Raw genomic sequence first — 16,137 nt, 5'->3', positions numbered from 1 at the left:
AGTGAGAATCTGGAATTGCTTGCCTGAGGAGGTGGTGATGGCGAACTCAGTCGAGGGGTTCAAGAGAGGCCTGGATGTCTTCCTGGAGCAGAACAATATTGTATCATACAATTATTAGGTTCTGTAGAAGGACGTAGATCTGGGGATTTATTATGATGGAATATAGGCTGAACTGGATGGACAAATGTCTTTTTTCGGCCTCACTAACTATGTTACTATGTTACTATGTTACATTTCCTATCAGTAGGTCTTTGTAGTGTTGGAGGAAACCTACACAAACCACGAGAGCATCAGAATGAAACAATACAGATCAGTACAACACACAGTAACTAATAATATCCTCCACAGTCTTCTTGCACATGGAGTCGATGCAAGTTTTTTTTTTTCTAGATTTCCAACTAATTTTACAACAGTTTTCAGGGTGAACTTCTTGTAGGCTGCCTATGTAGTAGTCACATCGTGTCGTAGGAGGCCATCTAGGGGCCAAAGTATTACATTACAACCAGAAAAATATACGGTAGTTACGTCCATATTTTTTAGAAAAATGATTGCATAGTTTTGCGAACACCTTTTTTTTGCGCTTTTGGGCACTCCATTCTTTGAAGAGCTATAGGTTTTTAATAATTTCATCAACATAGCTGTATGAGTGCTTGTTTTTGCAGGACGAAATATAGGCTTTAAAGGGGTTGTCCACCCCTTCTCAATCTGAATGTTTGCCCTTAATAAAAACCACCTATAGTCCCCTCCCTTGGTGCAGTTATTCCAGTGGTTTGTGCACTTGCATTCCTGGGGCGAGCTTTGAATCGTCATCAAATTTGATCAGTTTACCTAAGAGGTTAAAGGGAGTGTGTAAACCAAAAGTGTTCGTACTTGGCCTTTTAGGGGACACAGCAACTATAAATATCGTACCTTTATCTTCTAATCGCTGCCTCAGTTCTATCTAACTGATGTCTAAACAAAGCTGCTAATCCTGGCGCTCTGTGCACTGTTCTGCCTGTTGGGATTGTCCGTGCCGCCTCCCTCACTGGTGATTGACAGCCTGGATTGTCTGACCTGTCTCTGCAGACAAAGAAGCGCTGCTAATCACCAGGGAGGGAGGAGGAGGACACGCCAAACCACTGGGCATAACCTGAACAGAGCCCATTGGCCACATCACAAGTGCACCAATCACCCCAATTAGCATATATTTTATTAGACTAATTATGCAGAACTAAGGTGACAAATAGGAAACTAAAAAAGGTGGGACTTCTAGTGGGCTGTATCCGCTTCAAGGCTACATGCTTAGATTATATCTTGGGCTGACAGACACTCTTTAACTCATTATTCACTAAGGAGTAAAAAGAAGGATTTTGGTACTAAATGTAAAATCTCTCTTTGAGCCTTCATTGAGGAACACAGGTAAAAAAAATAAATAAAAAAATGGGTGTATGCTGTAGTTGCTTGGAGGTCAACACTAGGCAAAAAAAAAAAAGAAAAAAAAAAAAAGAAGATCCCTCCTACTCAGCATGGTACACCCACAGACTAGCACAAAGCTTGTCATTAAAAAAAAGCAACAAATTACTATATACAGGCCAAACTGAGGCCCACAGGCCCAATATAGGTCAGAAAAAAAAAACAAGAGTGCGTCCTGTGTCCCCCTAAAGCAGTCCCAAGGGAGGGAACAAACTAACACTCAAATCAGGTCAGATGATGGGCAACCGCCGCTTGCAAAACCTTCCTACCTAGGCCGGCATCAGCTGAGGTGTAGGTATGTACCCTGTAGAATCTGACAAAAGTACGAAGAGATGACCAGGTAGCGGCCTTGCAAATCTGGGTCGTAGAGGCCTAGTGACAGACAGCCCAGGAGGCCCCATCACACGGAGTAGGTAGTTTATACTTAACTCTATCCCTTACAGTAAATGGCTGCCCACTCTCCCCAGTCCCACAAGCTCGCTGCCTCGGGGTAATCCTTGATGCTGATCTCTCCTTCAAACCGCATATCCAAGCCCTTTCCACTTCCTGCCGACTTCACCTCAAAAATATTTCACGAATCTGTACATTCCTCAACCAAGAATCTGCAAAAACCCTAGTCCATGCCCTCATCATCTCTCGCCTTGACTACTGCAACCTCCTGCTCTGTGGCCTCCCCTCTAAAGGTACCGTCACACATAACGATATCGTTGCTTTTTGTGACGTAGCAACGATATCGTTACCAAAATCATTATGCGTGACAGCGACCAACGATCAGACCCCTGCTGGGAGATCGTTGGTCGCTGGGGAATGATCAGAACTTTATATTGGTCGCTGATCTCCCGCTGAATTGGCGTGTGATGCCGATTCAGCGATGTCTTCACTGGTAACCAGGGTAAATATCGGGTTACTAAGCGCAGGGCCGCGCTTAGTAACCCGATGTTTACCCTGGTTACCATTGTAAATGTAAAAAAAAAAAAAAACAAAAAAACACAACACACTACATACTTACATTCCGGTGTCTGGTCACGTCCCTCGCCTTCAGCTTCCCGCCCTGACCGAGCGCCGGCCGGCCGTAAAGCAGAGCACAGCAGTGACGTCACCGCTCTGCTTTACGGCCGGCGCGCCGCTCAGTCAGTGCGGGAAGCTGAAGGCGAGGGACGTGACCAGACACCGGAATGTAAGTATGTAGTGTGTTTTTTTTTACATTTACAATGGTAACCAGGGTAAACATCGGGTTACTAAGCGCGGCCCTGCGCTTAGTAGCCCGATGTTTACCCTGGTTACCTGGGGACGTCGGCATTGTTGGTCGCTGGAGAGCTGTCTGTGTGACAGCTCTCCAGCGACGCTGCAGCGATCGGCATCGTTGTCTATATCGCTGCAGCGTCGCTTAATGTGACGGTACCTAGGCTGTGTGCACACGATGCAGATTTGGTGCAGAAAAATCTGCTGCAGTTCTGCACAAAATCTGCATCTCCTGGCAGAATCTGCAGGTGCATTTTTAATCCATTTTTGATGCGTTTTTTGAGCACAAATCTGCACAAAAAACGCGTAAAAAACGCATCAAAAACGCACCTGCATATTTCCATTATGGAGGGGTGCAGAAACGCTGCAGAACTGCACAAAAGAAGTGACAGGCACTTCTTTGAAATCTGCAGCGTTTCTGCGCAGATTTTTCTGCACCATGTGCACAGCTTTTTTTTTTTCACATTGATTTACATTGTACTGTGATCACAGTGCAGTTCTGCAGCGTTTCTGCTGCAGAAAAATCTGCTGCAGTTCTGCACTAAATCTGCATCGTGTGCACATACCCTAACACTCTCGCACCCCTTTAATCTATTCTAAACTCTGCTGCCCGACTAATCCACCTGTCCTGAATAAGGAAGAAAAAAAATAGCATATGGACGGCACTGCCCTAAACAAGTCCATAATCTTCAAAGAAGCCGGTATTAAAAAAAAAACAAAAACCTGGCCCTCACTCATGCAGACCCGTTGAAGCGCAAGGATCGCGCGAAACGGCTGTCGTCTCCTCCTGCTCGCACGAGCCCCTTCCCTCTTCCCCCGGCCATGAAGTTTTACTTGTGAAGACTTAATAAAATTGCTATCTTGAAGATTGGTGAGTGCATCCTGCTTTTCTCTTCAGCTGCTTTTAATCCACCTGTCCCCCCGCTATTCCCCGGCTTCTCCCCTCTGTCAATCCCTTCACTGGCTCCCCATTGCCCAGAGACTCCACTACAAAACCCTAACCATGACATACAAAGCCATCCACAACCTGTCTCCTCCATACATCTGTGACCTCGTCTCCCGGTACTTACCTACACGCAACCTCCGATCCTCACAAGATCTCCTTCTCCACTCCCCTCTTATCTCCTCTTCCCACAATCGTATACAAGATTTCTGTAGTGCATCACCCCTACTCTGGAACCCTCTACCACAACACAGACTCTCGCCTACCATCGAAACCTTCAAAAAGAGCCTGAAGACCCACCTCTTCCAGCAAGCCTATAACCTGCAGTAACCACCAATCGACCAAACCGCTGCACGACCAGCTCTATCCTCACCTCCCTATTCTCACCCATCCCTTGTAGATTGTGAGCCCTCGCGGGCAGGGTCCTCTCTCCTCCTGTACCAGTTGTGACTTGTATTGTTTAAGATTATTGTACTTGTTTTTATTATGTATACCCCTCCTCACATGTAAAAGCGCCATGGAATAAATGGCGCTAGAACAATAAATAATAATAATAATAATAATAATAACAACAACACAATAAGCCTGCAGTATAACCGAAAGGATCCAGGGGCACTAAGACTTGGAGGCAGGATGTCCCTTACAACGACCCTCAGGAAAGAAACAAAGCATCCGAACGCCTGATGGATGCCATCTTTCAGACAGCTTGTGTACAAGCCTTCCCAAGGGGATGGACAGTGGACATGCAGGAGAAAGGACAATATCCTCATTGATGTGGAACGGAGAGACTATCTTAGTAAGGAATAAAGGAACTGGTTGCAAGACCACCTTGTCCTGGTGTAAGACAAGGAAAGGAGAGCGGCAAGAGAGCTGCTAATTCAGAGACATGTCTGATAGATGTAATTGCAACCAAAAAAGCCACCTTCCAGGATAGTAGAGAAGACGCGATGTCCTAAATGGGCTCGAAGGGGGTCCCTGAAAAACCCTCAAAATTAGGTTAAATTTCCCATGGGTCCATAGGGGGACAATATGGTGGCGCTATGCGGGCAATGCCCTGAATGAAGGTCTTAAATAGGGAACACGACCCCACATTCCGCTGAAACAGAATGGAGAGCGTGGATACCTGACTCTTAAGATTAAGGGACAAACCGAACTCCAGCCATGATTGTAAGAATGCCAGTATGGAAGGAAGGGAAAGGAACATAAGTGCTGTGCAACAATCCTCACACCAATGAAAGAAGGCCTTCCAGGTCCAGTGATAAGGGTGTGAGGACACGTTTCCTTGCTCTAATCATGGTCAGTGTGAAGGATGGCACCAGAGAGATCAAGCAGAATCCCACCACTGCCACATGTGATAAACCTGCACCTCACCACCCCGCCTGATATCACTATTATGCCCACGGGATCACGTGGTATGCTCCCCTTACTTGTCCAAATGTGATGTTCCGCACCCTCTGGGGACATGCAAGGACAGCTTGACACAGTTTTATCCAGACACCTCCTGCCCACAAAGGCACAGGGAGTGAGAAGATGTGGTCCTCGCAGTCACTGACGTGGCACCACACTCACTCACAACCATGACAGGCCGAGAGGCTCTCTTGAATAGCACCAGTGAAACAGCAACTGATGAGCCGGTAGCACTGCCACCAGTACCTAGTTAGCTATAAGCCCAGTCTGTTAACAGCATTGAGATATATATATATATATATATATATATATATACATATACACACACAGGTTCCCTTTAAGGGCACAATAGACAAAACACTATATAACACAATGGTTTTATATATACAATGGTCAGATATGCAAATACAATAGCTGTAGTACAGAAGTATGCAAAATATTGTCAGTTACCAGTCAGATAAACGGCCTGGCTTGTGGGTAAGGGGCTGCCACATGGGAGGCTGGTGGTGCCCTCTGTTCCCTAACTTCTACCCACACGATACGTCGTCACAACCTCCCCAGAGTAAAGCAATAGGCCATGCTGTACACGAGTATTTAACTCCTTGGGGATCACTCCCCTCCTGCCCCGTGGGTTGGACCTAAATTCTCTACCCTCTCATCTAGCAGCTAAAAACTCCAAAACGTAAGAGGAGTCATAACAACTAACACCCAGCACTAGGGAGGCATTTTTTTCAGATCCGGCAGGACCCATGCTACACATTGACACCAAACACAGCATTGCTACCCGGCTCCTACTAGCCATTTTAGGCATCTCCACACCCTAAGGTACTAGAACAGATCGAGACCCTGGGAGCCAGTCAGCCGTTCCACAGATCTCAAAGATGTAACCGGTGTGTGGCTAGGACGTACAATAAGTCCATATTCTCCATATTGCGAGACCTGGCTACGAAACGAGGGACATTGGGATTCATCAGAGACGCCATCAGATTGACGTCGGGAGTGCCTCACCTTTGACAGATTTGACCGAACACAGAGGGGGGATGAGATTACTCAATCGAGGAGAGATTTCAGCAATTCTGGACTGTGTGATGAAGGAAGACCGCTCCCCAACTGAGGAGACTAGCAATCCGTCGTTACGACTTTCCAGCGGAGAGGAAGGAACCATCTCCTATGCCGACTGGCTTCAGTCAGAGGCGCAGAATTATGGGGAGATTCAGGGAAGAGATTCTTTTGTCCCAAGCTGAAAGGAGGGCCACCTGGAAGGCGCAACTAGGGAACTAAGGGTGACTTAAGCGAATTAACTCCCAGGCGAAAACAGATTTTTTTCCCTCAGGAAAAAGGAATCTTGCACGATCGGTATTGAACAGCATGCCTAGGAAAACTAGGTGCCGGGCCGGGATCAAAGACAATTTCACCCTATTCACTAACAACCTAAATGGGTAAGAGTGTCTACAGTGATCTGAAGACTTTTGGAACATTCTCGGAAGGACGGGTCCTTGTTCAGGAGGTTGTCCAGGTAGGGAATGACTACAATCCCCTTGGAATAAAGAATGGCCATGACCGCAATCATGGCCTTAGTGAACACTCTGGAAGCAGAGACCAGACTGAAGGAAAGAGCTGTGAACTAATAAGTGTTCTCTTTGGACTGCGTACAGGAGAAACCTTTGATGCACCAAGCAATTTAGAATGTCGAGGTAAGCATGCAGAATGTCCACTGAGCAGAGAAACTCCACGGGCTCCATAGAGGCAACTACCGAGAGGAGTGATTCCGTTCGGAAATGGAGACACACCCGCCGGTTTAGTAGCTTAAGATCCAGGATTGGGCGGCGTGAGCCATCCATCTTTGTGACCACGAAGAGGTTGAAATAGAAACCCAAGAAGAGTTCCTCAGGGCGAATGGATACGATGACCACTGCCCGGAGGAGAGAGAGTCGATGGCTTGAAAGAAACCAGAGACTTTAGCTGTGACCCTTGGAGGGCGGGGCATGAAAAAATGTCTGCATGGCAGAGAAGATAATTATATCTTGTAACTTGTGGTAAAGCTCTCCCTGACCTAGGCGTTGACGTCTATAGAGAACCACGTCCCAGAAAAGCAGAAGATGGCAGCCTACCACGAGAGGATTCCCAGTTGGGGGTGGGGGTTTCCAGTCATGCAGAAGATAATCTATTGGATCAGGAACTAGAAGGCTTAAGGTACCGTTACACTAAACGACTTACCAACGATCACGACCAACGATACGACCTGGCCGTGATCGTTGGTAAGTCGTTGTGTGGTCGCTGGGGAGCTGTCACACAGACAGCTCTCTCCAACGACCAACAATCAGGGGAACGACTTTGGCATAGTTGAACCTGTCTTCAACGATGCCGAAGTCCCCGGGTAACCAGGGTAAACATCGGGTTACTAAGTGCAGGGCCACGCTTAGTAACCCGAAATTTATCCTGGTTACCATTGTAAAAGTAAAAAAACAAAAAACAAAAAGTACATACTCACATTCCGATGTCTGCCACGTCCCCCCCCGCCGTCAGCTTCCCGCACTAACTGTCAGCGCCGGCCGTAAAGCAGAGCACAGCGGTGATGTCACTGTTTGTTTTTTGTTTTTTTACTTTTACAATGGTAACCAGGATAAATTTCGGGTTACTAAGCGCGGCCCTGCACTTAGTAACCCAATATTTATCATGGTTACAAGTGAACACATCGCTGGATCGGCGTCACACACGCAGATCCAGCGATGACAGCGTGTGATCAGCGACCAAAAAAAGGTCCTGATCACTCCCCAACGACCTCCCAGCAGGGGCCTGATCGTTGGTCGCTGTCACACATAATGAGATCGTTAGCGGGATCGTTGCTACGTCACAAAAAGCGTGACGTTGCAACGATATCGTTAACAAAATCGTTATGTGTGAAGGTACCTTTAGAAGGGCAACCCTTAGAGCACCAAGATGGGGCGGGTTTGAAGGCAACTTCCTCCTTTCCCGCTGGGCCAGGAGCCAATCTCGCTGGGAGAAAGTCCCAGAGGATGAGAAGTGACGAAAGGGGCGAAACTGAAGAGAACGTCTCCTGGTGAATGAACATTTAGGCTTAAGCTGGGTAAGCCAAGTACCCTTAGTAGGGTACTTAAGCTGGGGAAGCCAAGTATCCGAGTTTAGAGATCCTTGGAAAGGTTGAGATCCTTGGAAAGGTTGAGATCCTTGGAAAGGTTGAGATCCTTGGAAAGGTTGAGATCCTTGGAAAGGTTGAGATCCTTGGAAAGGTTGAGATCCTTGGAAAGGAAGATTGGTAAGGGACTTTATGGCTGTCTGGTATGCATTCCAGGCCTGAGCCAGAGAATTCTGCATAAGGCTACAATATCTCTAGAATATTTCTATGTGGGCAGTCTGGTCCACAAGATCAGCCAGGTCGTCCGGCGAGACCATTGATAAGATGCCCTTATGAAGAAGTTTTTCCCAGGCGGAAAGCTACTTGGCTACCTAAGTTGAGGCAAAGGTGGGACAAAGAGGCGCCAGCAGCGGCAAATGCAGACTTGTTTAGGGTCTTGATCTGTCTATCAGTTGATTCCTTGAGAGAGGAGCCATCAGGTAGAGACAGAACAGTTTTAGCAGAGAGGCATGAGACAGGAGGGTCCAAGACCAGGGATTATGCCCATTATCTGAGAAGATTAAGGGCAAAGGGATATAAGATATCCAACTTTCTACCTGGAAGTGCTTTTCCAGATGCTCCTACTGCTTTGTAAAGATTTCCTCAAATTCCTTGTGATTGGAAAACACCCGGGAAGGGCGTTTTGCCTTTTGAATGAGTGATCCGAGGTATGACACTCCTCCAAATGATTATTAAGAGTCTGATCGAGGACAGATTTGAGGCGGTCGACAATATCCTGGAGTTTGGAAGTTCGGTCTGTGTCAGTATCAGATTCTGACTGAGAATTAAGGTCAGACCTCAGGGCAACCTCAGTGGAAGAGGAGGGGGAAACCAAGGGCATCCTGGAGGTTATGGAGGGAGAAGTGGAACCAGCGGAGAAACTGGAGTGTGCCTGTTTCTTAGACCATATCCTTGATCTACCATGCTGAGAGAAATGGGTGGGTGCCTGCAATTCATCCTGAGGAGCGATCAGAGCACTGGTGGTGGCTGACAGGTTACGTACACATTCAAGGACCTGTACCAAGGACTTGGATACCTTGGTTAGATTGGTTGAGAAACAGCTACAGCCCACTCCAGGGTAGGGATTTGTGCTTTCGTCACAGGCAGCTCCTGAGGCTTGTATGCTGGAAGGACAACAATCTGGGCAGAAACCCAAGGTCTGATCAGTAGGACCCTTATTCTTTTTTTTTTTTCCTTGCTCTTCTTCTTTTACAGAAGACACAAGCGTAGTGGATAAAAGTGGGGGAGTGACAGAAGCACCCCAGGTCTGCTGAGGACAGCTAAGCCTCAGAAGAAAGACAACAAAAAAGTAATATATAAATATATATTCTATATAAAGCCTGGACAGAGCTTACATGGTCCTGAATGCAAGGAACTGCATGTGGAAAGAGGCAGGTCCTACCGAAAAAAGACAATGCTGTCGAGCTACAGTCGGTGATGTAGCACCATGGGGAGCTGAAGAAGCAAAGAAGGAAGAAGGCTGGGCCCAGGGAAGGTGCGCTGAAAGCCTGCGCTGAGAGATAAATGCTCCTGTAGGAGGGAAGTGCGCTTGAGAGTCCTGGCGCTCCTAATTGTCCGGCGCGCACGAGGGTGGGGCATGACCAAGCCCACCGAGACAAAACAGAAGCTCTCATAGGAGGAAAAACAAACGAGAGCCCTGGAGCGCTGACTGTCTGGCACACAAGAGGGACGTAAAAAGGAATGGAGGACCAGAAAGCCTGGGTCAACATTTTTTAAATATAAATTTGTTGCACCGGAAGGAGAGGAGCTGGATCTATACTGATGCCTCCTGCCGCCATAAAGGGGGACTATGGAAAGGGAGAGAAAGTACCTGTCTGTCAAGGTCCCGATTCCTACACCATCCCGAGGATCAGAAGCTCCCATTTGAGGGGGTGGTATCCTCCTTCCCACACAGTCGTGGTCACACACGGTGCAGAAGACTTGTGTCGACTCTAAGGTGGGAAAAGTCACTGAGAAGTGACAGTCTTCCCCCTGGCCCGCTTTGAGGGGACTGCTGGGCTGGGGAACAGGCAAGGACCAGCCACCACGAACCACCCTAAGACATGCTTGGGGTAAGGTCTTGCCTCAGACCTGGGAGGGTAGGATGTGGACGGCACCACACTGTTCTCTCGGTCGCTTACATTTTGGGAAAACAGGGTGAGAAATTACACCGTGTTACCTTAAAAAGAAGAATCTGAAAAATAAAGGGAAACGTTAACACTCAAGGTGACCTAAGGAGAAAGGACGGATCTGGAGTCAGAACCAGGTCTGCCTCCTACTGACACCAAGCTAAAACTAGCGAGCTTTGTGCCAGTCGGTGGTTGTACGCTGTTGAGGAGTTAACATTTTTTTGCATAGTGTCAGCCTTCTAGCGACCGCAACATACACCCATGGTTACCTGTGTCCCGCAATTAAGTGATAATTACCTTTTAGTTTCTAGTAGTAAAACATAGTAGTTAAAAACTAAAAGGCATTATTCACTAATACGCAAGTCTACGAGCCTGTATTCTGGGTGTAACATTCCGTCATATGCAGCAGTACTGAACCCCAGAGTCACCTGGTGCTGGATCCCAGTACAATCGCAGGGGCGGACGTGTTACAGAAGACGAGGGTAAATGAGGCCCACACGTGTATGCCTGCTACTGCCCTGAAATGTACAACGCTATACATTATGTTGGCAATATAGAGAGCATAAAAAGAACTCACCATCATTGGCTTCTGCTCTGTGACCCAGCTTAATCTATATTATAATAAAACAAAAAAGACAATAGAATTAATATAAAACTACTATTTTTCACCCATAACCAGCAGAGGGAAAGCCGGCTGGGGGCTGATGTTAATAATGTCGGAAACATGACAATATTCCAAAAGGTACAAAGGATATTAATAACAGCTCACAGCTGTTTGCTTAGCCTTTACTGGTGAGTATACAGGGACACTGAGCTGAGCTTGGGGCGCAGCTTCAATGACGAGCAGTAATGTTACTGCCAGCTGTTCCCACGCTCACTTCACCAATCTCAGGGAGACCAGGCGACAATGGTGAGAGAACGCTTCAGCACCCAGGAAGAGCTAACTGTACTGCTTTCCCAAGGCGCCAGTACGTGTCACAAGGATGCGACAAGGACAGCAGACGGATACACACATGTCACATACATACGGATGGCACGCGGATACTGACCATGGATCTCCCCAGTACAGGAATAACTAGGACGCGTGAAGGAGGCCTAATAGCATTTGTTCCTTTAAAGGGAACCAGTCCACAGGATTTTGCTAAGCAAAGTACAGACATGGCCATTTTGGCGCCGTTACACTGATTAAAAATGATACATGCGGTGAGGAAATCCTTTTTGTGTAATGAGTGGTTGAATATTTCTTGCAAGGAAAAAAGCATGAGAAGTTAATTGAGAGCGGCACTCACCAACAGTATGTGAAAAATGCAAATCCGGAAGAAGCGTAGTTTACACGAAACTGCTGTCACTCACCTCTGAATGTCTCCTCTCCTCATGCGACGACCACAATAAATGCTGCTTTTTGACGCACAGTGGGGAGTGCTGCTATCAATTAGCTTTTCAGGCTTTTTTTGCTCACAGTTTTGTACTGCTTTATCGCTGAGCACCACTACCGTGTTTTTCAGACTATAAGACACAGAGAGCCCCTTCCTCAAATTTGGGAGGAATATGGGGGTGCATCTTATAGTCTGAATGAAGCTTACGCGGCTCGCTGTGGGAGGGGGGAAAATGGGCGGCGTCAAAGGAGCGGGGTGGCTAACAAACTGGTGCCACATGTACAGATCGAGATCTTCGCTTGTCATGGAGCAGAGACCCCAATCTGCGCAAGCGCAGCCGCCATTTTGCTGGAGACTGGCGGAAGTTAATCTGAGCATGCGCCGCCCTCATTTTGCTGGAGAACACCAGGACATGAACGTGCGCAAGTGCTCCCCGCGGTAAAGGCGCTGCTAGCGTGATTTCTTTTTTTTTTTTTTTTTTTTTAAAAAGGAGATTGATAGGTTCTGCCATCACGATTTGTATATGCCTCCTTTTTTATATTCCACTGCAAGGAAACCTTTCAATGTGGCTCTGTAGCTGTTGCAAACTACAACTCCCATCTTGGTTGGACAATGACGGGAGCTGTAGTTTGGTAACAGTGGCAGAGCCACACAGGGTTGTGCAAAACTGCTGTCCAACGTGTGGCCCTCCAACAGCAGATCTTTCCCATAACAGAGTCAGTAGGCATATTTATTAAATATTTTACCACATTTTTTTGCTTTTAAACCCCCCCCCCCCATTTACCTCCTCTAAAACGTAGGTGCACCTTATAGTCCGAAAAATATGGTATATCTGGCAATCCGCAATTAATTAATATTTGTCTGAATGCTTACCTGCAGGGAGTGTTAGCAGTGCTGATATTTCTTCCTTTTATTTTTTTAAGTTTTATTGTAATCATAGCTTCATGCAATCACTCATTACACAAAAAACAACAAAAAACCTTAACACGGCCATTTGTGTACTTTAGTAAGCAAAATCCTGCTGACAGGTTCTCCTTAATATCTTGTTTATACAGGCCAACCGCACAGCCATGTGCGCAGAATGATTGTTCAGTGCACATAGAATATTAGAATATCATTGTTCTATACAGCACATCCTGGAAGGTGTGCTGCCGAGAGTGATGATTTTTTTCCCTGGCTTTAAAAAAACAAAACAAAAACACCGTCCCCAAAACATTGCTCGTTAGTCAGTCGATTGCCAGCCTATTTAGACAGCCCGATTAAAGGGACTGTCACCCCCTCCAGCCATGAGAAACTAAAAGAGCCACCTTGTGCAGCAGTAATGCTGCATTCTGACAAGGTGGCTCTTTTAGTTATTGGTGCAGTCAAAGCAGAAATAAAGCGTTTTATAATTTCGCAAAAATATTTGTCTTTAGTCCTGGAGGCAGGTCTTAACCCCCTGCTGCACACACCACACTGCCGTCACTCAAGGCTTCTTCGGCGCCGGGTGCCGCCCCCTGCGCACTGTTTTCAAATCAAATCCGGCGCCTGCGCTGTTTTATTCTGCCTGGGGCAGGCGCAGTGAGCGCTGCCCGTCTGACCTCAGATGTAGTATCGCAGACTGCGCCTGTGCGGCCACCCAGCCCCGCACTGTGCATAATGCATAACACACTGCGGGGCTGGGATTCACAAGCTAAGTTTATCATCAGCTTGCACAGTTAGGCTGCCGTCACACTAGCAGTATTTGGTCAGTATTTTACCTCAGTATTTGTAGCCAAAACCAGGAGTGGAACAATTAGAGGAAAAGTATAATAGAAACATATGCACCACTTCTGCATTTATCACCCACTCCTGGTCTTGGCTACAAATACTGATGAGAAATACTGACCAAAAACCAAAGCAGCTGCAGAGAATCAGTCACTTTAACCAAGCCATCTGAAAGGCAGAGCAACACTACACCCAAATTCGGATTTTAAAAACAATGGATCAATTTAAAGAAAAAGAAAAAAAAAAATGGGTAGAAAAGTCTTAAAACCGTCAGAGTGTAACGCACCTTCTTAATGGCCACTATTTTATCCGTGTTCTTATCCCTCGCTTTGTAGACTGTGGCAAACTAGAAAGAAGCAAAGAAAATATTCTTAATCTGGGGAACACATGTTACACGCCACATACAGATATGACGGACACCGCAGCAGCTGGGAGAAAAAAAAAAAAAATCAGAATAAGATCAGTGACCACATAAGACAACAATGTCACATGACCCACCAAGAATGACAGCGCCGCTGCAGGAGCCGAGATTGTATCATTTCTATGGGGTCCTGAAGTGAGGTAGGCCGAGATCGTTCAGTAATGGACAACTCCTTCTTGCTCCATGACTTGTATATCTGCTATGGGGCAGTTTCACAAGCTGAGCCAACTTCTCAAAAGGCAAAAACCAGCTGTGTTATACAGCCAGCACCTGCCTCTAACAGCAGCGACTGGAGCTCGCTCCTATCGCTGCACTATAACAACTACAAATCTCTGAAAGAGACATTAAAATGGCGTGTAAGACCGATCGCGCTCACCAGCCCCAATGTGATTAATAGGTACTGATGTGTTGCCATGGCAGCCGGGGTCTGCTGTAAAACCTCAGTGCCACAATCTTAGTGTGCCTACATAGGAGATTATCACTGTTGCTATACACAGCAATAATGTAGCACTGCAGTATATAGAACAAGCGATCAGGTTATAGTCCCAAAGGAGGACTAGAAAACTTTTGTTTTTTTAAAATACATACATTAGCACTTAGGGGCAGCACGGCGGCGCAGTGGTTAACACTGTTGCTTTGCAGCGCTGGAGTCCTGGGTTCAAATCCCACCAAGGACAACATCATCAAGGAGTTTGTATGTTCTCTCTGTGTTTGCGTGGTTTCCTCCGGGTTCTCCGGTTTCCCCCCACATTCCAAAGACATACTGATAGGGAATCTAGATTGTGAGCCCCAATGGGGACAGCGATGATAATGTGTGTAGAGTGCCGTGGAATTAATGGCGCTGTATAAAGGAGTAAAATAAACTCTTTTCTGGTTACTCCTCCACCCAAAACAATGCTCAAAACACTGAACATGGGACCAATAACCTGCAGCTCATCACGGGAAAAACAAGCCCTCGAACAGCCCCCCTGATGGAAAACATGACGTTTATTGGGCGCGACAAATGTTTTTACATTTACAAAGTTCTAAATTTGTTTTAGACACAAACATAATAATAAAAAACGACACGAAGTTTGGTACCAGCACAATCGTACCGACGCGGGGTCACGGGGACGGGCGAGGGCGGCACGGGGACGGGCGAGGGCGGCACGGGCGAGGGCGGCACGGGGACGGGCGAGGGCGGCACGGGGACGCTGCAGAAACAACATCCCACAGACAATGGCGGGTGTGCTCTTTCTTCCACCTCATTTTATCCCGGCAGTCAGACTTACGTGTCGTCTCCCACAGCACAAGCCTCATACGGCCGCGGACGAGGAAAGAACAGGTCATGGATTGTGAAATACGGAAAGAATAAAAGTGTAAAAAAAATAATTCACCTTCCAAGACTGTAACTATGACAACCAGCTCCATAAAGATGTAACCATTACCTGACCATTCTATCAGCACAGGTGGAGAACTACAGATACCAGAAAAGCAGGGTCCGGGGCCGCCATCACTCACCTGTCCCTCCCCTAAGAACTCCAGCTTCTCGTACTGCTTAGCCCGGGAGCGGACCTCTATGCCTCCAGCCCCGGGAGCCTCCATTATCCCTGGGTCACCTCCACCTTCCTAACAACACCGGCATTTAACATTAGCCCCGCCCACCCTCTACTTCCGGCCGCGGCTGCAGCGCCGCCCTGACGTGCCACACAGCCAAACACTAGAGGTCGCACGGACGGCGCCATCTTTGTGGTGATACCTGTGTGATACTCTGCATAGAGAACACAGAGGACGCCGCTGTACAAACGAGGAATCCTGTTCTGTGAGTGCTGCCTCTAGCGGTGACGTAAGCGTCTCTGGTAACTGCCACTAGATCTCACGTCCGGTTACTGGGCCACGTGCGTGCCCGTGTGTGGTGCTGAGGCGGTTTCTATGGTTACAAACGTCTGCGTTCTAGAACAAGATGCCGTGACTCTACACAGTGTTTCCATCTTTCCAGGCACAGCGTGTAGTGTGCGGGCGTGCGGATACACGGGGGACTTTCCGGCTGTTTCCTAGTCAGAACGTAATCAGTGGTTTACAGTAGTAAAGATTTCATAAATCTCATTATCACACAGAGGAAAGTAATCTCCAGAGGAGCAATGTAGGTGGCCGATCCTCTGGTGTCCTCAGTCAGATATGTGCTGCTGCTGCCTGTCCGTCAATGCCAGCATCTCTTGGAGAACTGCTAAGGCCTCATGCACACTCGCAGTATTTGGTCAGGATTTTACCTCAGTATTTGTAGCCAAAACCAGGAGTGGAACAAT

The 16,137-nt window shown here is 47.2% G+C and overlaps 1 protein-coding gene across 2 annotated transcripts in view; it reads right to left on the bottom strand.

Moving 5' to 3' along the window:
- Positions 1-15,504, bottom strand: part of CDK7 (cyclin dependent kinase 7) — a 36,982-nt gene extending 21,478 nt beyond the window's left edge. The window contains exons 1-3 of one of the 2 annotated variants that reach the window (XM_069749758.1): positions 15,353-15,504; positions 13,718-13,777; positions 10,887-10,920 (exon numbers count right to left, since the gene is read on the bottom strand). In XM_069749758.1, the coding sequence (XP_069605859.1) occupies positions 10,887-10,920; positions 13,718-13,777; positions 15,353-15,436 (178 nt within the window). In that variant the 5' untranslated portion in view covers positions 15,437-15,504. Of the gene's footprint in view, positions 1-909; positions 1,009-10,886; positions 10,921-13,717; positions 13,778-15,352 lie in introns of those variants that run through there. The other variant, XM_069749763.1, reaches the window with a different exon arrangement.
- Between the last annotated feature and the right edge of the window lie 633 nt (positions 15,505-16,137).

The sequence above is a fragment of the Ranitomeya imitator genome, chromosome 1 (genome assembly GCF_032444005.1).
Source record: "Ranitomeya imitator isolate aRanImi1 chromosome 1, aRanImi1.pri, whole genome shotgun sequence".
NCBI lineage: Eukaryota > Metazoa > Chordata > Amphibia > Anura > Dendrobatidae > Ranitomeya > Ranitomeya imitator.
Note: the sequence above shows the minus strand (reverse complement) of the source record. Positions and strands in the feature narration are given on the sequence as shown.